The sequence below is a fragment of the Panicum hallii genome, chromosome 2 (assembly GCF_002211085.1).
Source record: "Panicum hallii strain FIL2 chromosome 2, PHallii_v3.1, whole genome shotgun sequence".
Taxonomy (NCBI): domain Eukaryota; kingdom Viridiplantae; phylum Streptophyta; class Magnoliopsida; order Poales; family Poaceae; genus Panicum; species Panicum hallii.
Genome location: NC_038043.1, coordinates 10019727 through 10043020, shown reverse-complemented (window position 1 = coordinate 10043020; position 23294 = coordinate 10019727). Strand labels below are relative to the sequence as shown.

Genomic DNA, 23294 nt, shown 5'->3' with positions numbered 1-23294 from the left:
ACGCGAAGGCTGTTGGCAAGGCCGGTGATGCGCATGGAGAAATCCTCTGCGGATTCCCCCTCCTTCCAGCCCAGCGCAGCAAACTCTCGCCGGAGTTGCTGGGCCTTGCTCTCGCGCACACGCTCGACGCCGACCCGGATCATCCTCACCGCCTCCCACGCAGCTTGCGCCGTGCGCTTGCCACGGAGCGTGGGCAACATCTCCGTCGGGACAGAGCGGAGAATGGCCGCCAAAGCGAGACGGTCGTCGCGGTACTCCACCTCCTCATCCTCGTATGGTTCGATTGCGTACCAAATCCCAGCCGCCTCCATGTTCACCCGCATGAGCATCTCCCACTCCTCATAGTTGGTGCGGGTGAGCATCGGGTACTGGACGGTGGCGTTGGCCTCCTTGACCGTGCGCCTGAAGATGATCTGCGGTGCAGTTCGGCCTCGACGCGGCGTGGGGGAGAGCGATGGGCGGCGGCGGCGTGGCGGCATGTTCGAGCGCCTGCCGTGCGACAGAGACCCTCCCACCATCGCGCCTTCCCTTGCCCGGCTCTGATACCAACTGTTCCAACTCACGCCGGAGTTGGTCCGGTCGCCGGAGTCGTGGAAGACAAGGTACGAGTGACAGAACGCACGCGAGAACACACACACGCAGTCAACTGGATGATTTTTGGTGCGGCTCTAGAACCTCCGCTTTTCAGTTTACCACTGCTATATGTAGAGTCAGTACACACAAGCCATGCCGGCCGCGCCGCGGACACCGCGCACACCATGCTCCGACATGAGCGGCGCCGTTCACTGCTCAGGACATGCTCCTGTCCCGTCGCGAGCTGTGCTATTCCCAGTACAGGATGCGCCCAAAAGAAACGGAAGAGTAAAAAAAATAGTAAGACTCTATGCTAACTAGAACATGCCACACTTATTTGCTAACAATGGAGACCTCCGCGGGCAGCAGCTCCGACTGCGAGCATGCTGGCGAAAGTATGAACAGTAGCTCAGCTTGCTTTTCCCCCATCGATGGTGTGAAGGTCGTGTCATCAGGAACGGGATCATGCTGCATGCTAGACAGAGCCGCCGGAACGGAGCCGGCCGTCAGATCCGGCACAGGGTGCAGCAACGGTGACGGTTGGCCGGTGCGGCGCTGAGCTGACGACGGAGCTGCGGCGACCGGTACAAGCCGAGCTGCCGCGTTCTCCTGCGGCGTGGCGGAGCTGGTCACCGGGTCCGGCGCAATGTGTGGTGCCGACGACGACCGTGGTGGGTCGTCGCAGGTGTGCGCGGCGATGTAGGTGATCTTGAGCTTGGATGGGTCGGCGTGGGATCGCTGTACGTGCTTCCGCGCCGGGCAGCCGGATTTGCGACGACATCTGAAGTAACTCCTGCGAGAGCCATGCCACACAGTTCAGATATTGGAGGCTGCAATTTGTAATTGGTATCGAGTGCACCTAATATCAGGTGTATATCAGGTGTTTGTATGTTTTTGAATTGACATTGGAAATTTTCTCCAATACCAAGCGGTATTTAACATGTTGCAGCACTCTTTCCCACGATTCCAAGCCTTACCCCTCCGTATTCGGTTGCATTCACAGCAACCCGCCTTCGTCCCCGCGTCCGTCACCATCGCTCCCCGCGCCTCTCCTGCTTCGCCGCTCCGCTCCTCGGGTCCTCCACCGCCGCGCCGCTCCCTCGGGCCTGTATGCCACCGCGCTGTGCCGCTCCCCCAGGCCCTCCGCCGCCGCGCCAGGCCGTGCCCCTCCGCTTTCGCATCGGGCCGCCACACCCCCCGCCACGATGCTGCCGCGCCCACACCCATCCTGCTCCGCCGCGCCCCGAAGCCGCTATGTCGCGCTCTCCCCTCTGCTCCCTCGCGCTGCGCCATCGCTTTGCTCCGAACGAGCAGTGGAGAGGAGATGAAGATGGATCTATTCCCAAATTTACGGTATGGACATCCAAACACGAATTGGTACTTGCCTATAGTTGAATTCCATCTAGCAATTTCAATCTACATCTAAACAATCATTTTGGTATTAAACTTATTTTAATGCCTAGGCTGATTTGGTATAGGATTCAATTCAATGCCAAGGTCATATTGACATCCAAATGGATCTTAGTGCTAAAAAAGCATAATATCCCGGCCTCTGTATCCATGAAATGTTCTATTATTCCCCCTGAATTTTCCCTGGTTCATTTTCCAAACATGTCATTGACATGATGATGTAGTAATCAGCAATGACGTATGAATTGGATGATGCAAAAGGTCGGAATATATAAATATGACCTCATTCATGGACTCATCACTCATATATGAATTTCTGCAGAAAACCTTTCTGATCCGTTTTGGCCCCCCAAAGCTTTACTCTGTCTGGAATAGTTCATTCGGATTCGGCGGATGAGAAATAGTGAGGTATACCTTGGAAATCTAGCGCCAAGAATGTCTTTCTGCCCGTACTTCCTCCATGTGTAGGAATCTTGAACTCCATTTTGTAGTACAATCATTCGGCACGCTCCATCCGTCCTGGAGATCATGACGACGACGAGGTCAAAACTCAAGAACACCAGAACTGGTGATCCAATTTAGAAAATAGGACTGGGATGAACCACACGGTGTCAAGGAACAAAACAGCTCTCTTGTGACTTGCTGGATAATGCTGGAATTAATAGGCTTGGTCCATTGGAAAATTTTAGAATTCCTATAATCTCAAAGGTAAGAGGAAATGGTACAAAATTTAGTCCAACGTGGAGGAGTGGGACGACCGATATAAATATGGAGGTTGTCTCCACTCCTCAAGCTATATGATGGGGGAGGGAAGAGAAACACCACACGCGCGCGCACCAGGCTCGGGCACGGGCCGAGCGATGGGCGCGGGCGTGCGGCACCTGCGTGAATGGTACGCTGAAATCCGGCACCTGTGTGAATGATATCTAGTATGTTAGATCTACGCATACTAGTTCCTATGTTCATCATAATTTATTTCATACGTGTGGCAGAACCAACCTGAATTACACCGGCTCAAGTACGCAGGTTCTCTCTCAAGGGCTCCAACGTACTTCAAATAGTGTAATCCCTTGGCCTGTCGGGTAACATCCCGATAAACCACCGAATGCAGGATCAACAAGGTACCTCGCACAAAGGCGAGTCTAGAGATACAAATGCCATCATATTTTACATCACAGGCAGTTATATTACATGAGTGTTTAAAAGTAACATCAGTTCCCAACTGATGGAAATCATTACAAAACAGTTCAGATATCATGCTAGCCCTGGCATGATATCACTCGGAGGGATCTGTGTTAGCCGGGGACGGGTCCCATTCCACGGACCAACCTTCGGGCAGAGGATAGGGCTGTCAGGGGATTACCTGAACAAAAAGTCACAAGGCAAGACTGAGTATTCTAATACTCAACAAGGCTTACCCGTTTCATGGTATAATTTAGCTATATAACTAGACTTATGAAGGCTTTAATAGTTATTGGTAGGGCTGTGTAGGCCGCCGCCATCCACCTCCTGCTCCTTCCCCATCCACGCGTCATCCTCTCCTCGGGCCCGGCTCTGTCTTCTACACCGCTGTCCTGCTCCAAGCGCGCCACGGCTCCACCGAGCGCCCGCCGGTCGCCACCTCGCCGCCGCCGCAATTCCCACACGAGCTCACCTTATCCTTCCCTCTCTTCTGCTCAGCAGCATCAGCAACTCACACTCGCTCCGTTTGCACCGCTAATTTCCTTGCCAAACCCACTCCGAGCTCCCTTCGCCTCCGCCGCCCAACTCCTTCCTCCGGTGAACTCTGGGTCACCGTGGGCAGCCACATCCAGGCCGCCATTGCCCTCACCGACCCCTTCAGAAGCTCTCCCGGTACTTGCTTGTACTTCCCAGCCCCCAGCCGCCTCCCAACGCCGGCCAAGGAACCCTCCCGACCAGCGCCGCCCGCCGACGCCTCCTGCCCACCGTGGGCCGGTCACCTCGATCACCCCCGCATCACCAAGACCCTACGGCTGGATTCCCTGTGACCTAGTGAAGCTCCCCGGCCTACTCCACGCCACCTCCGACCACTGGACGGCCGCTCCCACCACTCACCTCCACCGCCGGCCGCCTGCTCTGCCGTGCCGCCGCTACCAGCCACCCCGCACCAATTCCAAGCATCCCCAGGTGCGCAAAGGGTCACTGGTGCTTCCCCACCCCTCCAATCCCGCCGCCGGTGATCGCCGTCACCGGTACACGCCGGTCAAACTCCGCTATCCCTGTTTTGAACCGGAAAGGATCTCGGGTTAGAAGGATCAAAAGCCCAGGGGGCTATTTGCAAGCTATAAGACTCAGGGGAATAGTGATGCTAAGAACCTCTGTGTAAACATGTTTGATATTTCATGTGAGAAGTGCTGCTGACTTGTAAAATCAATAGAAAAGTGTAGAAAAATCCAAAAATTGTAAAATTAGTTTTTTTGGAAACTAGATTTCAAACCCTACAACTTTTATTTATGAAGTTTGATATGAAACTAAATACTTGCACACCTATTTTAAATCTAAAGTTAAAAGGTATTTGGTATACAACTTCTACATTTTGATTTTGTTTCTCATGGTTTTTGGCATATAAATTCTATGAGCTATGTGTAACCTTGTGTTAAAATATCAAACTTAGCTTTCATTTAATAACTTAACTTCTTTTGAATTTAGGCAATTCGAATTTGAGAAACTTTAAAAGTTAGCTAAGCATGTCCTTTAAACCTACTTAGTTAAGATCCTTGTATCAAGTTCCAATGTGTTAATACTTAATGCATAATTAAGTTTCCAAAACTTTATGATCCTGTAAACTTAAAGTTTTGAATTTAAATTTGGATTTCAAATTCAAATTTAAATGTTCTAGTTCCTGTTTGCAGTAAATTCAATGATACTCTCATGATTCCTTTATAAATGGTGATTCAAACCTAAACCCTTTTTATTTCATGAGCCCTTGTGTGTTGACATGGTGAAATGCAATTTTTGTAATATAGGACCTTAAATTTAATCTCATCTTACTTAATTAATTGCATCTCATATAGGGCCAACGACACTTGACGACGGAGATTACGAGTTGGTCTTAGGACAAGACCAAGGGTTTTCTGAAGACCCAACACAAGCCGTCGAGGAACTAATTGAAGCCCCGAACCAAAGTTCGGAAGTCTCTGACACTCCTGCCCCCAACCCCACTCAAGAAGGCAAGCCCCGGTGCATATCCCAGTATTTCAATCTATTACAATTCCATTCTTATATTATATATCTTGCATTACGTCTAGGAGTTGAAATGAAACCCTAGTTGCATAAGATCTTAGGAATCCAATGTATTGTACCTAAGTCCTTATCGCTTAGATGCTCTGCTAAATAGGGCCGGTAAAAGTCGGGTGATTTCCTGTCACTCGCACGATATAGGAGTTGTTTGTTTACAATTCTGCAACCACTATAAGGATGATGGACAGGGTCATGTGTTGTATCATGACCTGAAGGTTTACCCTGTCTGTTTTGTCAAAAGTGGTTAAGATCGAAATGTGTGGTAGTGGTGGCTAAGCGTTTGAAAGTACTAGCCACATACCGCGAAATATGGTAAGTGGTAAGCCTAGTACCCGAATGGCCCGGCAAATGGACGCGTTTCCACCACTCGACTTTTATTTTATGTTTACACGCACCGACGTGTGGGAGTACGTTCTGCAAGGCAGACAGGAATACGGGTTCTGTAGTCGCGCTACAGACGTATGTCCTGCACAATTGGTGTGCGTACGGTCCTGCAGTCGCTTGTGGTGGCCCTGATCCATAACCCGGAATATGAGGGAAACGGTTGCTTCGGAACGCCCTGTTGGTATTCCAAGCGTGTGTGTTAGGTTTACCTTGCAAGGTTGAATCTCGATTCAGGAATCGTCCGCCTCTCACGATAAATGAGACTGCTTATCCCTTCTGCCACATCGAGTAAAAAGTGTAATTTTTGATGGAATAATCTTGATGGATGATAATCTCTATCTTGCTTGTTTAGTGTAGGTGCTAACCTAGAATGGATAATCAACTAGAATGTGAAAGCTAAAATGTGAAAGTAGTTCATACTTTTTGTTGCTTTTCAGCTGAAAATAAACCCAGAACCCTTGAAATGCCTTCATGAGTCTAGTTATGGGCTAAAGTATACCCAAGCTCGGGTAAGCCTTGCTGAGTATTAGAGTACTCAGCCTTGCTAGTATCTGTTTCAGGTTTAACCTTCGAGGATCCCACGGACAACCCTGTGTGGCCCACGTCCGTTCCTTTTGGCTGGTCCGTGGAGTGGGACCTGTTCCCGGCTGGCAGTGACCCTCCGGAGTGACACCAGACCTTGGGCTAAGCATGGTGTCCACCTTCGCGACGTATGTAGTCGCGTAATCTTTTCTTTCCGCTGTAAGTTTGGACAAGCTGTTCCGCTTGTCAGTTTGAACACGGTTGTATAAGTTTACTTATGCTTAAACCTGGTTTGTAATAATGTTTGATTATCTGTAAATTAAAAGTTGATGAGCTGTTCTGTGATTGTAAACTCGTCTTCGTGCGAGGTAAACCTGCTTCGATCCTGTTGAACCGTGGTTGTATCGGGCAGAGACCCGACAGACCAATGGATTGTTCCGTTTGAAGTGCGTTAAGATAATAGCAGTTGTAAGGTAATCATTAGCGCACTTGAGCCGGAATAATTCAGGCAGTTCTGCCACAGCTGGTATCAAAGCTGTAGGTTTACTCTTACATCTGGAAAAGCTCTTAAAAAAATGTTTCCGGGATAAAATTTGCCAACAAATGAGTTTACAAAGTACGTTGGATCCGTTAAGGTTGATGCCTAAAACGTAAAGCCCTAGGGACTTATATGGGAAGTATCAGGTGGCTATTAGTATCTATATATGTATAGATAGTCCTGACTTGCAGCACTACTTTCTGTCAAAATTTAAATTCCTGTACAATTCAACTTTACATTCTGTTACGACACCTACGATCATGAGGTAAGAAGGTAAGGATCCTCAGCTAACTGGGGAGTTAGCCTTCCCGTCGGTGATGCGAACCGAACGCTGTTTCTCAAGCAGTGGCTTACTTGAGATGCTGCCAATATACCAACTTAGGTTGATTATATTGGGAGTATATGGTTCGGCGCAGGGTATGGCGATCGCTGTTCATACCCCCGCATTTTGCGGTACCCCCCGTGAATACGTTGTTTTGATAACGTATGCTAACGTTGTCTGTATGGCGGTAATTGCACAGATGCTTTTTCTATAGTGAACAGTACTGTTTGGGGACGCTTTCATGTCGTGCTGCCATGAAAGGTTCATGATATATATATATATATATATATATATATATATATGTGTTCTTCTGCAGGTACACTAACCACGATTACGAGGTTAGGACGAGTAGGATTTATCGATTAGTTATATATAGTGAGAGACGTATGAATATGCCACCGGAATTAATTACGTAAGTCCGAACATATTCGGCAGTTGTTTTTGTTGTGAGGACGTATAGTACGTGCATGCATAATCTGTTATCAAACAAAAGAGTGTACTGTATGTTTGATGTTGCCAAGGATGAATGATGTGTTGTTTGTCTTTGGAATGGGTTAATGGAGTTCTGATGATAGTTTTAAGTTGGGTATCTTATAGTATCTTAGGCTTCCATCTGATTTTCAGTCCCTGCTGTTATCAGAATTGATTATCCCGTTCTATTTATCTTGTACTTTCTTAACAAGGTAAAAAGTCTCACTATTTGCATTCTTGTTGCAGATGGCAGCCCCTTCTAATGTCTTCTGGGATTCGGAAGGGCATCTTCATACCAATGCCCTTCATTGGGAAGGTTTCCCTCGTTTACTTTGGGAATCCTTACAGTCCTTCCACTATACGGAACCTCCCCAATACGATGCTATTGAGCATTTGGAAGAAGGAGTTCACAGAGCCCACGTCAGGATGACCATTCCTCCGCATCCTTCTCGCTCACAATGGCAGCCCATTGAAGTCAGCATGATGGGCTATCGAATTGTGGATACTATCGAAGCGGCAGCACTAGAAGCTATTTATGCCTTCCGTAATCAACATCCCGGGGAAGTCGTAGGACAACCCATTGGTTTGTTTGCTACAACAGATCATAGTGAGTCAGAATGGAATCTCAGGGTAATTCCTGAGAGTCACAGATTGGAAGGTTCATCGGAAGAAGCACTTCGAGGGATGATGCGCTTCATGAATGTGCAGTATCATTATCAATCGTTGCTACGTCGTGAGATGGGCCAATTGGTAAATGCTGCGCGAAGTCTCCATGGGGAAGCTACTAGACATATCACCCAAGTGGATCAACTTCGAACTTTGGTGATTGAGAAAGATGGAATCATTGCTACCCAAAACGAGACTATTCATCACAGGGAAGATCAAATCAATGAAAGTGATGCGACGATCACCCAAAGCAACACAATCATTGAATTTCTTCAAGAGCAGATTCATGATCTTATCCTCGAAGTGGATGATGCCAATGCACACATAAATGAGCTCCAACAGCAGCCCGTACCTCCTGCAGTACCAGCACCTGAAGAAGAAGAGGAAGATCCCGAGGAAATAGAGGGAGTCTCCGAGATTGACTTTGAGCACGGAGACCCTGTCATCACTCCCCATCATTCCTCTTCTGGTAGTCAGTCATCAGTAGGAAACTTTGATGACTTTTAGTTGTGGTTGAGTGAGTGATAGTCTAGTTGTAACTAGTGTAAAAAGATGTGACATAGGCAGTATGTAGTTTATCTAGATATAGAGTCACTTGTTGTAAATGTGGCATGTGCTTTCAGGCAAAGGTTTGTAGTGGTTTGAGTGTATTGATATAAGATGTAAGGTTTACCAATGTTTTTATAGCAATCTAAATCTGGTGTTTGGTTACCTTGCTCAATATCCTGGCATCTATTCTGGATGGATTGAATGGAGCATATGCATTACATTTCCATTTGGTAATTGCATATTATCTGAAATTGGAGTAAGACTATGGTTGATAATGGATATCTCCTTTATTTCAGATGGTTGGAGCTACTCGAGGAACCCCGGAAGGATTCCGGGCAGGTCAGCCTGGTGGTTCCCAGCAACCACCACCGCCACCTCCAAATCTAGCCGAGGTTATGGCCCGGCAAACCGAGCTTCTTAACCAACTTGTACAAGCTCAAATGGGCCATTTCCGTCAGCAACCCCGAGGCCGAGAGGAACCCTTGTCAGCCAGTTACCAGGACTTCCTCAGCACTCAACCACCATTGTTCCATAAGGCAGATGAGCCTTTGGACGCAGACGCTTGGCTTCGAATCATCGAGTCCAAGTTCGCCTTACTAGCAGCTCCATGTTCATTGGAAAATAAGGTGCTCTTTGCAGCCCAGCAGCTCCGAGGCATTGCTCGTCTATGGTGGGATCAGTTTCATGCTATGCAACCTGCCGAACATGTAGTCACCTGGGACGAGTTTCGGACTGTGTTTCGAGCACATCACATACCAGAAGGACTCATTGAGCGAAAGCTCAATGAATTCTTGAGTTTGACCCAAGGTACCCGCACTGTTACGCAGTATGCACAAGTTTTCAATCACTTGTGCCAGTATGCGGGATCTCATGCGGACACTGATGCCCGCAAACGTGATCACTTTCGCCGAGGCCTAAACACTAAACTTACAGAATGGCTGAATTTGGTAAAGGCCGACAATTTTAATGAGTTGGTCAACATGGCCATTACTCAGGAAGATTGCATTTCAGCCCACAGAATAGAAAAGAAACGGAAAGCACCTACAGGGCCTGCAACTCCACAATTGTCAAGATATCGGTTGGTTCCGAGTAACGCCCCTCGAGCCCCACCTCGAGGCAATTTGACTGGCAGATGGGAAGCCCGACCTCCCCAACAGGCACAATTCAACCGACCACTGCCGCCACAAAATCAACAGCCACCACAACAAGGTCCGCGGCCGAGCTTCCCGCCAGCCACTCCAGGAAACAGCAACTATCGTTGTTTCAATTGCGGAAGCCCGTCTCACTTCATCAAGGACTGCCCTCAACCTAGGAAATCTTTCCAAGGGCAGGCATCTAATCCGATTAACAAGGGTAAGGGCAAGAGACAAGTGGTTCAGGTCCGACAAGGGAGGGTGAACCTCACCACACTCTCCGAACTTCCCGAGGGGACACCGATAATGACGGGTACATTTTCTATCAACTATCATCCCGTTACTGTTCTTTTGGATACCGGTGCCACCCATAGCTTTATCAGTACAAAGTTTGGAACTAAAATAGGCTTGGATATCTATCCTGTTAATGGAGTATATATGATAATAACTCCGGGTGGTAACATCACCTCAAACCGCATTTGTAGATGCGTGCCAATTCAAATGGGTAATAATCTGATAAGGGCAGATTTATTGTTACTAGACCTAAAAGGAATGGATGTTCTTTTAGGAATGAATTGGATGACCCAGTATCATGTATCTTTAGATATTTCTTCTCGAATCGTGGAAATGGATTCACCAGAAAATGGGCCTACCATTCTTTATCTTCCACAACCAAAATCCTTCAACTCTTGCACCTATGCTGCATTTGGCATCAAGGATATTCCAATAGTCTATGAATATCCATATGTTTTTCCGGATGATTTACCTGGAATGCCCCCGGATAGAGATATCGAGTTCATCATAGAATTCCAACCTGGTACAGCCCCTATCTCTAAGAAATCCTATCGTATGCCTCCCAATGAGTTGGCAGAATTGAAAATCCAACTCCAGGACCTCTTAGACAAAGGTTTTATTCGTCCAAGTGCATCACCATGGGGTTGTCCAGCCTTGTTTGTAAAAAAGAAAGACAATAATCTAAGACTGTGTGTAGATTACCGTCCTCTCAATGCGGTAACTATCAAAAATAAGTATCCCCTACCCCGCATTGACATCCTTTTCGATCAACTAGCCGGAGCTAAGGTATTCTCTAAGATTGATCTTCGTTCCGGCTATCATCAAATTAAGATCCGGCCCAGTGATGTTCCAAAAATAGCTTTCTCCACTCGATATGGTCTATACGAGTATCTAGTCATGTCGTTTGGTCTCACTAATGCTCCAGCCTATTTCATGTACCTCATGAATTCTGTCTTCATGAAAGAACTCGACAAGTTTGTTGTGGTCTTCATTGACGACATCCTGATTTACTCTAAAACTCAAGAAGATCATGTCAAACATCTTCATGTTATCCTTCAGCGATTAAGAGACCATCGTCTGTACGCCAAGTTCTCCAAGTGCGAATTTTGGTTGGATACAGTAAAATTCCTGGGCCATACTATTTCTGGTGATGGAATATCCGTCGATCCCAGTAAAGTACAAGAAGTGATGGATTGGAAACCCCCAACCTCAGTCCATCAGATCCGTAGTTTTCTGGGTCTAGCAGGCTATTACCGACGATTTATTCCGAATTTCTCCAGAATAGCCAAACCTATGACCGAACTACTGAAGAAAGGTGTTAAATTCTCTTGGAATCAAAAATGCGATGATGCATTCCATATTCTCAGGGATCATCTCACTACTGCTCCAGTCTTGGCTCAACCTGATGTGTCAAAACCCTTTGATATCTATTGTGATGCATCAGGAACTGGACTTGGTTGTGTCCTTATGCAAAACCACCGAGTGATTGCATATGCATCTCGGGCACTCAGAGTTCATGAACAGAACTATCCTACACATGATCTCGAACTAGCAGCTGTCATCCATGCCTTGAAAATTTGGAGACATCATCTAATGGGTGCAAAGTGTCATATCTATACTGACCACAAAAGCCTCAAATATATCTTTACCCAAGCAGATTTGAATATGAGGCAAAGACGCTGGTTAGAACTGATCAAGGATTATGATCTAGAGGTACACTATCATCCAGGCAAGGCCAATGTCGTTGCAGATGCCCTCAGTCGCAAGACACATTGTTCTTGCCTATCTGTTGAAGCTTTCAACGAAACTCTTTGCTGGGAAATGAGGAAGCTTGATCTAGAAATCGTTCTCCAAGGTGACTTAAACCATCTCTTGGTTGAAGCCACGCTTAGGGATGATATTATTCTAGCTCAGCAGCGTAGTGAGGGAGTTGGAATCACTAAGCAGAAGATAACACAAGGCGAGAAAAAGTATAAATGTTTCCAAGTGGATCCCGAACGAGTTTTGTGGTTCAACAAACGATTTGTTGTACCCAAGGACCACAAACTCCGTAAACAGATAATGGACGAAGCCCACCTGTCCAAATTTTCTATACATCCGGGCAGTACAAAGATGTACCAAGATTTGAAACAAAACTTTTGATGGACTCGTATGAGACGAGAAATTGCCAAGTATGTCTTAGAATGTGATATCTGCCAAAGGTCAAAGCTAGTCATCTGAAGACTGCTGGTACCCTCCAACCTCTAACCATTCCCTCTTGGAAATGGGAAGATATTAGTATGGATTTCATTGTTGGTCTGCCTAATACTTCTCTGAGACATGATTCTATTTGGGTAATCGTGGATCGATTAACCAAATCTGCACATTTCCTTCCTGTGCACACTACCTGTAATGCCAAGAAGTATGCCGAGATTTACTTGGATCAAATTGTTCGTCTTCATGGCATACCTAAAACGATCATTTCTAATCGTGGAGCACAATTCGTCGCTAGGTTCTGGGAGCAACTCCAAAATGCTCTTGGAACTAAGTTAATTCGAAGCTCGCCTTATCATCCTCAGACAGATGGACAAACTGAAAGGGTAAATCAAATTTTGGAAGATATGCTTCGAGCCTGTGTCCTTCAGTACGACAAGAATTGGAACAAATGCTTATCATTGGCAGAATTCTCTTACAATAATAGCTATCAAACCAGTCTCAAGATGGCCCCATTTGAAGCATTGTACGGTCGCCGTTGCAGAACTCCTTTGAGTTGGTCACAAACCGGCGAGCGTAGAATCTTTGGACCAGATCTTGTCAACGAGGCGGAAGAGAAAGTAAGGATTATACAGACAAATCTGAAGGCAGCCCAATCTCGACAGAAAAGCTACGCTGATATACGAAGGAAACCTTTACAGTTTCAAATTGGAGACTTCGTGTATCTTCGAGTATCTCCTACCCGAGGTATTCAAAGGTTCGGTGTAAAAGGGAAACTTGCTCCTCGATACATCGGACCCTTTAAAATCCTTGAAATCTGTGGACCCGTAGCTTATCGTCTCCAACTTCCTCCTCAACTAGCGGCCATCCATAACATCTTTCATGTATCTCAACTTCGGAAGTGTGCCAAAGTTCCCACTGAGATTATCGCTCCTCAGACCATTGAAATCGAAGCCGACCTAACTTATACAGAGCATCCCATCAGAGTGCTAGATACCAAAGAAAGGAGTACTAGAAGGGAAACCATTAGAATGTACAAGATTCAGTGGAACCATCACACCGAAGAAGAAGCAACATGGGAAACTGAATCTTATCTTCAGCATAATTTCCCCGATGTCTTCCAAGCCAATCTCCGAAACTAATCATTCCACTTCTTTTGTCCTAGAATCTTGGGACAAGATTCTTTTTAGGGGGGAAGGCTGTGACATTCAGGTAATTAGAAAACAGGGACACTAGATTTTGATGCTATACATGTATGCTTATTTGTATGCTTGCTATAGAATATGTAAGTAGCACAAGAGACTAGGGGTATATTTGTAATTTCTATAAAATATAGGCTCTTAAGTGTTATTTGGGTTAAATAGAAGGTAGCTTTAGAATCTAGGAGAAAAATCATGCTTAGTGTTTAATTTTCATCTTTGTAGAAAGAAAAGTAAAAAAGGGAGGTTAAATCTTAAGAACAATGGGTTTGTGGTGGAAAGGTAAGGATTTATGTGTAATTAGCACAAAAACTATAGGGCTTTTGTGTAGAATACATGCTTTATAAAAGTAACTTGTGTGATTACTTGAGGGCTAATATGTAAAAGTGCTAGTCATCATGACATTCCTTAAACATTGCAAATACACCAAAAGTTTGATCAAAATTTCCCTTGGTAAAGACAAGGGTAATTCAAATTCTACTTTGTTCAAATTTAACATGTTATACTGTAAACTTTGGGTTTTTGAAGTTGATCCCTAAAGCTAAATTGTAGAGCTTGAAAAACTCTACAACTTTCTTTTTGGACACTTCCTCATTAGATCTCTAGATTAGTGGGAAATCTTTCTTTTCTGTCGGTCCCTGTAATTCTTCTGTTTTGCAAACAACTCCTCGGACCCCCTCCCCTCTCTTCTTCCTCCCCGAGCACCTGCTCTTCTGCTCTGGTTTTTCCTCTGCCTCCCCTGTCGCCGGCGCAGTACGCCGCCCCTGGCCACCGCTGTGTAGGCCGCCGCCATCCACCTCCTGCTCCTTCCCCATCCACGCGTCATCCTCTCCTCGGGCCCGGCTCTGTCTTCTACACCGCTATCCTGCTCCAAGCGCGCCACGGCTCCCCCGAGCGCCCGCCGGCCGCCACCTCGCCGCCGCCGCAATTCCCACATGAGCTCGCCTTATCCTTCCCTCTCTTCTGCTCAGCAGCATCAGCAACTCACACTCGCTCCGTTTGCACCGCTAATTTCCTTGCCAAACCCACTCCGAGCTCCCTTCGCCTCCGCCGCCCAACTCCTTCCTCCGGTGAACTCTGGGTCACCGTGGGCAGCCACATCCAGGCCGCCATTGCACTCACCGACCCCTTCAGAAGCTCTCCCGGTACTTGCTTGTACTTCCCAACCCCCAGCCGCCTCCCAACGCCGGCCAAGGAACCCTCCCGACCAGCACCGCCCGCCGCTGCCTCCTGCCCACCGTGGGCCGGTCACCTCGATCACCCCCGCATCACCAAGACCCTACGGCTGGATTCCCTGTGACCTAGTGAAGCTCCCCGGCCTACTCCACGCCACCTCCGACCACTGGACGGCCGCTCCCACCACTCACCTCCACCGCCGGCCGCCTGCTCTGCCGTACCGCCGCTACCAGCCACCCCGCACCAATTCCAAGCATCCCCAGGTGCGCAAAGGGTCACTGGTGCTTCCCCACCCCTCCAATCCTGCCGCCGGTGATCGCCGTCACCGGTACACGCCGGTCAAACTCCGCTATCCCTGTTTTGAACCGGAAAGGATCTCGGGTTAGAAGGAGCAAAAGCCCAGGGGGCTATTTGCAAGCTATAAGACTCAGGGGAATAGTGATGCTAAGGACCTCTCTGTAAACATGTTTGATATTTCATGTGAGAAGTGCTGCTGAATTGTAAAATCAATAGAAAAGTGTAGAAAAATCCAAAAATTGTAAAATTACTTTTTTTGGAAACTAGATTTCAAACCCTACAACTTTTATTTATGAAGTTTGATATGAAACTAAATACTTGCACACCTATTTTAAATCTAAAGTTAAAAGGTATTTGGTATACAACTTCTACATTTTGATTTTGTTTCTCATGGTTTTTGGCATATAAATTCTATGAGCTATGTGTAACCTTGTGTTAAAATATCAAACTTAGCTTTCATTTAATAACTTAACTTCTTTTGAATTTAGGCAATTCGAATTTGAGAAACTTTAAAAGTTAGCTAAGCATGTCCTTTAAACCTACTTAGTTAAGATCCTTGTATCAAGTTCCAATGTGTTAATACTTAATGCATAATTAAGTTTCCAAAACTTTATGATCCTGTAAACTTAAAGTTTTGAATTTAAATTTGGATTTCAAATTCAAATTTAAATGTTCTAGTTCCTGTTTGCAGTAAATTCAATGATACTCTCATGATTCCTTTATAAATGGTGATTCAAACCTAAACCCTTTTTATTTCATGAGCCCTTGTGTGTTGACATGGTGAAATGCAATTTTTGTAATATAGGACCTTAAATTTAATCTCATCTTACTTAATTAATTGCATCTCATATAGGGCCAACGACACTTGACGACGGAGATTACGAGTTGGTCTTAGGACAAGACCAAGGGTTTTCTGAAGACCCAACACAAGCTGTCGAGGAACTAATTGAAGCCCCGAACCAAAGTTCGGAAGTCTCTGACACTCCTGCCCCCAACCCCACTCAAGAAGGCAAGCCCCGGTGCATATCCCAGTATTTCAATATATTACAATTCCATTCTTATATTATATATCTTGCATTACGTCTAGGAGTTGAAATGAAACCCTAGTTGCATAAGATCTTAGGAATCCAATGTATTGTACCTAAGTCCTTATCGCTTAGATGCTCTGCTAAATAGGGCCGGTAAAAGTCGGGTGATTTCCTGTCACTCGCACGATATAGGAGTTGCTTGTTTACAATTCTGCAACCACTATAAGGATGATGGACAGGGTCATGTGTTGTATCATGACCTGAAGGTTTACCCTGTCTGTTTTGTCAAAAGTGGTTAAGGTCGAAATGTGTGGTAGTGGTGGCTAAGCGTTTGAAAGTACTAGCCACATACCGCGAAATATGGTAAGCGGTAAGCCTAGTACCCGAATGGCCCGGCAAATGGACGCGTTTCCACCACTCGACTTTTATTTTATGTTTACACGCACCGACGTGTGGGAGTACGTTCTGCAAGGCAGACAGGAATACGGGTTCTGTAGTCGCGCTACAGACGTATGTCCTGCACAATTGGTGTGCGTACGGTCCTGCAGTCGCTTGTGGTGGCCCTGATCCATAACCCGGAATATGAGGGAAACGGTTGCTTCGGAACACCCTGTTGGTATTCCAAGCGTGTGTGTTAGGTTTACCTTGCAAGGTTGAATCTCGATTCAGGAATCGTCTGCCTCTCACGATGAATGAGACTACTTATCCCTTCTGCCACATCGAGTAAAAAGTGTAATTGTTGATGGAATAATCTTGATGGATGATAATCTCTATCTTGCTTGTTTAGTGTAGGTGCTAACCTAGAATGGATAATCAACTAGAATGTGAAAGTAGTTCATACTCTTTGTTGCTTTTCAGCTGAAAATAAACCCAGAACCCTTGAAATGCCTTCATGAGTCTAGTTATGGGCTAAAGTATACCCAACCTCGGGTAAGCCTTGCTGAGTATTAGAGTACTCAGTCTTGCTAGTATCTGTTTCAGGTTTAACCTTCGAGGATCCCACGGATAACCCTGTGTGGCCCACGTCCGTTCCTTTTGGCTGGTCCGTGGAGTGGGACCTGTCCCTGGCTGGCAGTGACCCTCCGGAGTGACACCAGACCTTGGGCTAAGCATGGTGTCCACCTTCGCGACGTGTGTAGTCGCGTAATCTTTTCTTTCCGCTGTTAGTTTGGACAAGCTGTTCCGCTTGTCAGTTTGAACACGGTTGTATAAGTTTACTTACGCTTAAACCTGGTTTGTAATAATGTTTGATTATCTTTAAATTAAAAGTTGATGAGCTGTTCTATGATTGTAAACTCGCCTTCGTGCGAGGTAAACCTGCTTCGATCCTGTTAAACCGTGGTTGTATCGGGCAGAGACCCGACAGACCAATGGATTGTTCCGTTTGAAGTGTGTTAAGATAATAGCAGTTGTAAGGTAATCATTAGCGCACTTGAGCCGGAATAATTCAGGCGGTTCTGCCACACATCATCTTTGGTAACCATAAAATTGCTCTTGTTACTCTATGTGGTAAAGCGATCAAGCAGTCTCAATCTCCGCGAGAAACGGACGATTCCTAAATCGAATTTCAGCCTTACAAGGGTAAACCTAACTCACACGCTTGGAACATCCTAAGATCGTTCCGAAGCAACCGTTTGCCTTTCATTCTGACTCGTGGATCAGGTCCACCACAAGCAACTGCAGGACCGTACGCACATCCAATGTGCAGGACGTACGTCTGTAGCGCGATTACATAACCGTACTCCTGGTTGCCCTGCAACACGTATTCCCACACGTCGAATCAAGTAACCGGAAAAACCAAATACGAGTGGTGGGAGGTATGTCCACTCCTCGGGCCGATTGGTTACTAGGCTTACCGCTTACCATATTTCGCGGCATGTGGCTAGTACTTTCAAACGCTTAACCACCGCTACCACACACTGCGACCTCAGCCAAATTCATCAACACAGACGGGGTATCATCTCATCCATGATATTTTACATAAATCCCGTCCGTCATCCTTATAGTGAATATAGGAATGTAAACAGAGCAATTCCTATATCGCGCGAGTGACAGAAAATCACTCGACTTCTACCGGTCCTATTAGCATTGCAGCTATTCGGACTCAAGTTCTGATGTCCAATACATTGGTTACTAGGATCATGCAACTAGGGTTTTCAAACAATTCCTAATAACTTAATGCGTAGATATATATAAATATTTATAGATTGCAGTGTAAATAAAGTAGTGGGATATGTCCGGGGCTTGCCTTCTTGCACGGGGTTGGGGGCAGTAGGGTCAAAGTTTTCCGAACTTTGGTTCGGAGCTTCAGTTAAATTTCCGACGGCGTTTCCGGGATCTTCAGAAATCTTCACTTCCTGATTCGGGATCAGCTCGTAGTCTCCGTCGGCGAGAGTAGTCGAGTCCATATGATATGCAAAGATGTAGTTTAAGGGATGTATATTCTTTTATTTTATTCCACGATAAGGTTGCAATCCAACTAAAATATAATTTTCTTCATACACTTACTATTTATTTCTCTACCGGGCAGTCATTTATCAGGTATTAATTATTTTATCTAGTTACATTAAGCAACAGGGTTGGCTACTCTAATTATTTAGTTAATGGCATGGGGAAACATGTTGAGTTGGTTTTAAATACTAAAATAACTATATTAAATAGCTTTATTTATTTGCTACGCTAATTATTTATATTAACTCTAGGTTATTATTAAACTATGGACTTATTATAGCATGTTCAATGTATCCTAGTTGTTTGACACTTGATCCTATGTGGAGAATTTAAGTACAGGCTACACTACGTAAGAATAATACCTTAAAAATATTTTCATTATTTTTTTTAACATTTAAATCCACAGATATTAAATACATAAGGTTAAATAGGTATTGTTTACATTTAAACTCACACATTAAGAATTTATTATACAAACAGTAGGTTAATTATTCTTCCTAAGTAATATATATCAAAACAAGATTAATGCAATTGGTTTCACATTTTTATCATTTTTCTGCCATTTATTATGTATTTTCTTAGCCTACAACTACTTAAAATTAGTATTTAATTTAGAGTACAAACCAATCAGAAACTGAAAGTTAATCTATAAAGAAAGTTATAGATCTTAAAATGAGGATTCTAACAAATTTTAGTTTGCATTTTTGTGATTTTTCCTTGATTTGATATGAAATTTCAAAATTGACAACATAATTAACACTAGGAGGTCCCTAAGGCACTATTCACACAAGTCTTAAGCCTTGCAGATAACCCCCTGAACTTTTGTATCTTTTAACCCGTGGTCCCTGGCCGTGGTCAGAGGGGAAGACAAAGATTTGACCGGTCTGTCCCGGCGACGGCGATCGCCGGCGGTGAGGGTGGAGGGGTGGGAAAGCACTACCACGTCGGTGCGCACGTGGGGGTGGCCGGAATCGGGTCGGGGTGAGCTGAAGCGGTGGCGCAACGAGGACAGTGCGACCGGCGGTGGAGTTGAACGGCGGGGGTGGTGCTCCGGTGGTCGGGGGTGGCGAGGAAGTAGTCGAGGAGTTTCAGGGCGATGTGGAGAAGCTAGAGGTGAGCTCAATTAGGGTCGGAGAGGGCCGGAGAGGGGTGCTCCATGGCGAGCAGGAGGCGGCGGGCGGCGCTAGTCGGTAATGGTGCTCCGGTCGGAGTTCGTCGGCGTTTAGAGGCTGGTGAGCACAAGCAAGCACCGAGAAAGCTTTCTAGACGATTGATAGGGGCGATGGGCGCTCGGTGGCGGCTGTCCACGGCGAGGCCGAGCGGCGGCGGGTGGAGATCGCTGGCACGCGTCGGGAAGCCGATGTGGCGCCTAAAGGGACTAATTGAGAGGCTGCAAAGCTTCACGGGGTCAAGAGGAAATGAGCTAAGGGGTCGTCGTGGTGCGAGGACAGCGGAGGTGAACTGCCCACGGTGAGCAGGAATCACCGGAGTGGAAGCAGGGGAGGGGGCGGCAGTGGAGCTCGGGTCTAGCGTTGGGGAAACGACAAAAGCGCAAGAGGAACGGTTTGCTGGGGTGCTTGTGGTGCTAATGCGCGCGGGAGTTAAGGCCCTGGGGTTTTGCACTGAGCTGCCCACGGCGGCGACGAGGTGGCGGCCGGCGGAGGCTCGGGAGGCCGTGGTGCGCTCAAAACAGGGCAGCGGAGAGAGGAGATAGGACCGGAACCAGGGGAGAGTGACGCGTGGAGGGAGGGGAAGCAGGAGGTGGAGCGGTGGCGGCGGCAGAGCGGCGGCGGCCGGGGGAGCTGCACCGGCGGCAGTGCGAAGCAGAGCAGAGCACGTGCTCGGGGAAGAAGAAGAGAGGGGAGGGGGTCCGGGGGACTTGTTTGTAATTTTCAAGGATTTCAGGGACCTCTCAGTAAAGAAAGATTTCCCACTGATCTAGAGGTTTAATGAGAAAATGCCCAAAATAAAAGTTGTAGAGTTTTTCAAACTCTACAATATTGCTTTAAGGTTCAAGTTCAAAAGGCCAAAGTTTATAGCTTTACATATTAAATTTTTGAGTAAAGGTAGAATTTGAATTCTTTTGTCCTTGCCAAAGTGGATTTGATGAAATTTTGGATATGTTTACAAGTTTTCATGGGATGTCATGATGACTTGTATTCTTACATATTAGCCCTTAAGTAAACATGAAAGTTACTTTTACACTTCAACTATTTTACATAAAAGGCTCTATGATTTTTTTTGTTTTAATCACACTTAGGTCCCTATTTTTACTTAAAGGCTTATTTTCCTTAGAATTTAACCTATTTTTTTACACTTTCTTTCCTATGATAATATAAATTTGACACCTAGTATTATATTTATCCTAGGTTTTAATGCTATCTCTCATTCTTACCCAATTAACACTAAAGGACCTATATTTTACAGAATTACAAATATACCCCTATTTCTTTACACTACACACATACACAATAGCAAGCATATACTTCTCACATTAAAACCTAGTGTCTATATCTCTAATTACCTGAATGTCACAATATGAAATTTAATACTGTGTTTATCTATATTCTCAACAATCCAAAAGCCTTATAATAGGCAATCTATTGATTTTACAATGGCTGGTTATGCTGATGCACTGAGGCCGGAAAAAAATATTTTCTGATGTGCATTTTAAAAGATTGTAAGTCAAAGTCTGTCTCTGGCTGACTGTAATGCATGCGTAGGAAGCGAGGCTTGGCATACCAACAAATGAATATTCTCTAGAGGGGAGGAAGAATTTCACGGATGCCGACAATCTCTTCATGGGCTGTGTTATAAGTGTCCTCGCTAATTGTCTGGTTGATGTGTACATGCATATAATAGATGTGAAAGAGTTGTAGGATGCATTGGTTGCAAAGTATGTTGCGACTGATCGGTTATAAGTGTTCGGGGAATGGGCGGGGCGAGGCGAAGGGCACGGGCGCGCGGCACCTGCGTGAATGGTCCGCCGAAATCCGGCCCCTCGCCTTGCGGGGCGCGGCTTTCTTTTGCAGTTTAATTTTTTGATGACTTGGCCTCTAAGTCAGCAAGATATGAAAGTCTAAACTCTAAACCGTTAGATCCCGATCGCCATGCAGGGTCAGTTTGGCTTCCCTATATATAACCCATCGGCCTCCACCAGAAAACACCAAAACCTAGGGTTTTTGCCTCTTCTCGCTGCTGTGCCGCCACCGTAGCCTTCTCCATCCCGAGCGCTGGCTTGCACCGGTGAATGGGAAGCAGGTCTCCGGAACTCTTCGCCTTTGGGATCCTGCACTCGGAGAGGGCGAATAAGATTTTTGGAAAGCGCTTCACGTGACTACTTAAGGTCTTCACCACAGCGCGTCTTCCACCCAACTCCGTCGCCTCACGGGCCAACCGCCTTCGTCGTCTCCAGCAGCGGCGGTTCGTCGTCGTCAACTCTCCAGTCAAGACTCAGTACGTATTCTGTGATATGATATATTTCTTAAGCATGTACCTTGAGATTCTGGTTATATTATTTATGCTGTCTAGTATGTTGTCTAGTATGTTATATTTATGCATGCTAGTTTCTATATTCATCATGATTTATTTCATACGAAATTTAATACTGCGTTTGCCTATATTGTCAACAGATAAATTTTATACTATAAAAAATTAATAATCTTGTGTGTGTTTAGGAGCGTCTACGTATGTACGGTGTTTTGAAAAAAAATTAGCTAAAAGATGATGCTGGCTCCGGAGCAAGTTAAAGATGTTGTAAGGCAGGTACCTGACCCGTTGACCACCCGTTGGCGCTGATCTCCTGCCGCCGCCGGCGCTGCCGCCGGCACCAGTAGAACTCTGCCATGGCGATCGCTGAGTGTCCAACGCGCCGAGCCGCAGACACGCGAGCTCTTGAGACAGCGAATCGGTGATGTCTGACAGGAGGGCGTCCACGGCGGATCCTGCTCCGGCGCGAGCGCCTAGTCCAGCAGCCGGCAGTAGCTTGGCCAGCACGACCTTGAGCTGGTTGGTTGACTTCTGAGCTCCGACGATGAACTGCTCCACCGTTGCGCCACCCGGGCCGGCAGCCATGTCTCGAACTGAAACTGAAAACTCGCTCGCTCAATCTGTGTTACTCGAAGATGAGTAGATGACTAGTGTAGTGTGTAAGATATTTTCTGTCTTCTTGACTCCTGAGGGTAGGTGACCAGGATTATGAAATCACTACACTTTGTTCTCTTTTAATACTAAAAAGTTGCACCTTATTGAGCTGGGGTCAGTCAAGATAGCAACCAGTGATCCAATCACCGGAGGGCACATCTTATCTCTAAGAGACTAAGACGAACCGGGTTCCATCCGTGGGAATATTTGAAACCATTTTTATATATAATCGTACAATTAGATATTCCCTCCGTTCCAAAATGTAGTTCGTTTTAGCTTTTCTAGATTAATAAGATTTACTATACATCTGGATACAATAGCAATATTGGTCATAATCATATACTTTGTACCACTTGGTATCTCACATGCTACAATTACCTCATTTCAGTATATATCTTATATTGGAGTATATTGCGAATGTAAGGAAATACAACATACATGTGTCATTCACTACGTATAAAAAGGTCAATACAAATGGTTAAAGGCCATTTATAGGATGTTTTCCTTCCATCTGGGTGAGAGGGTTAGTTAGTGAAACCAACCGGAGATCAGCGAAATCCGACACTAAAGTAGAGTCAATGTGATGATATCTCACATCCTCTACTTGCTTCATAACCCTAATCTGTGCCTTCTGCCGCGCTGGACTTATAAGTCATTGCCTCAAGTCTTGGAAACAATGAAAAA

At 45.8% G+C, this 23294-nt stretch overlaps 1 protein-coding gene across 2 annotated transcripts; it reads right to left on the bottom strand.

Moving 5' to 3' along the window:
* Positions 1-829: 829 nt before the first annotated feature.
* On the bottom strand, positions 830-22793 carry LOC112883192 (probable WRKY transcription factor 54). Of its 2 annotated transcripts, XM_025948454.1 has the most exons (3): positions 22237-22793; positions 2398-2502; positions 830-1366 (listed from the first exon to the last, which is right to left on the bottom strand). In XM_025948454.1, the coding sequence occupies exons 1-3, from the start codon at positions 22539-22541 to the stop codon at positions 907-909; spliced, it is 870 nt and encodes a 289-aa protein (XP_025804239.1). In that variant the 5' UTR covers positions 22542-22793; the 3' UTR covers positions 830-906. The 2 variants fall into 2 exon arrangements, 1 of the variants encoding a protein (XP_025804239.1); XR_003226768.1 differs by lacking the exons at positions 830-1366; positions 2398-2502 and adding an exon at positions 20925-21932 and having other exon boundaries at positions 22237-22364.
* Positions 22794-23294: the final 501 nt, after the last annotated feature.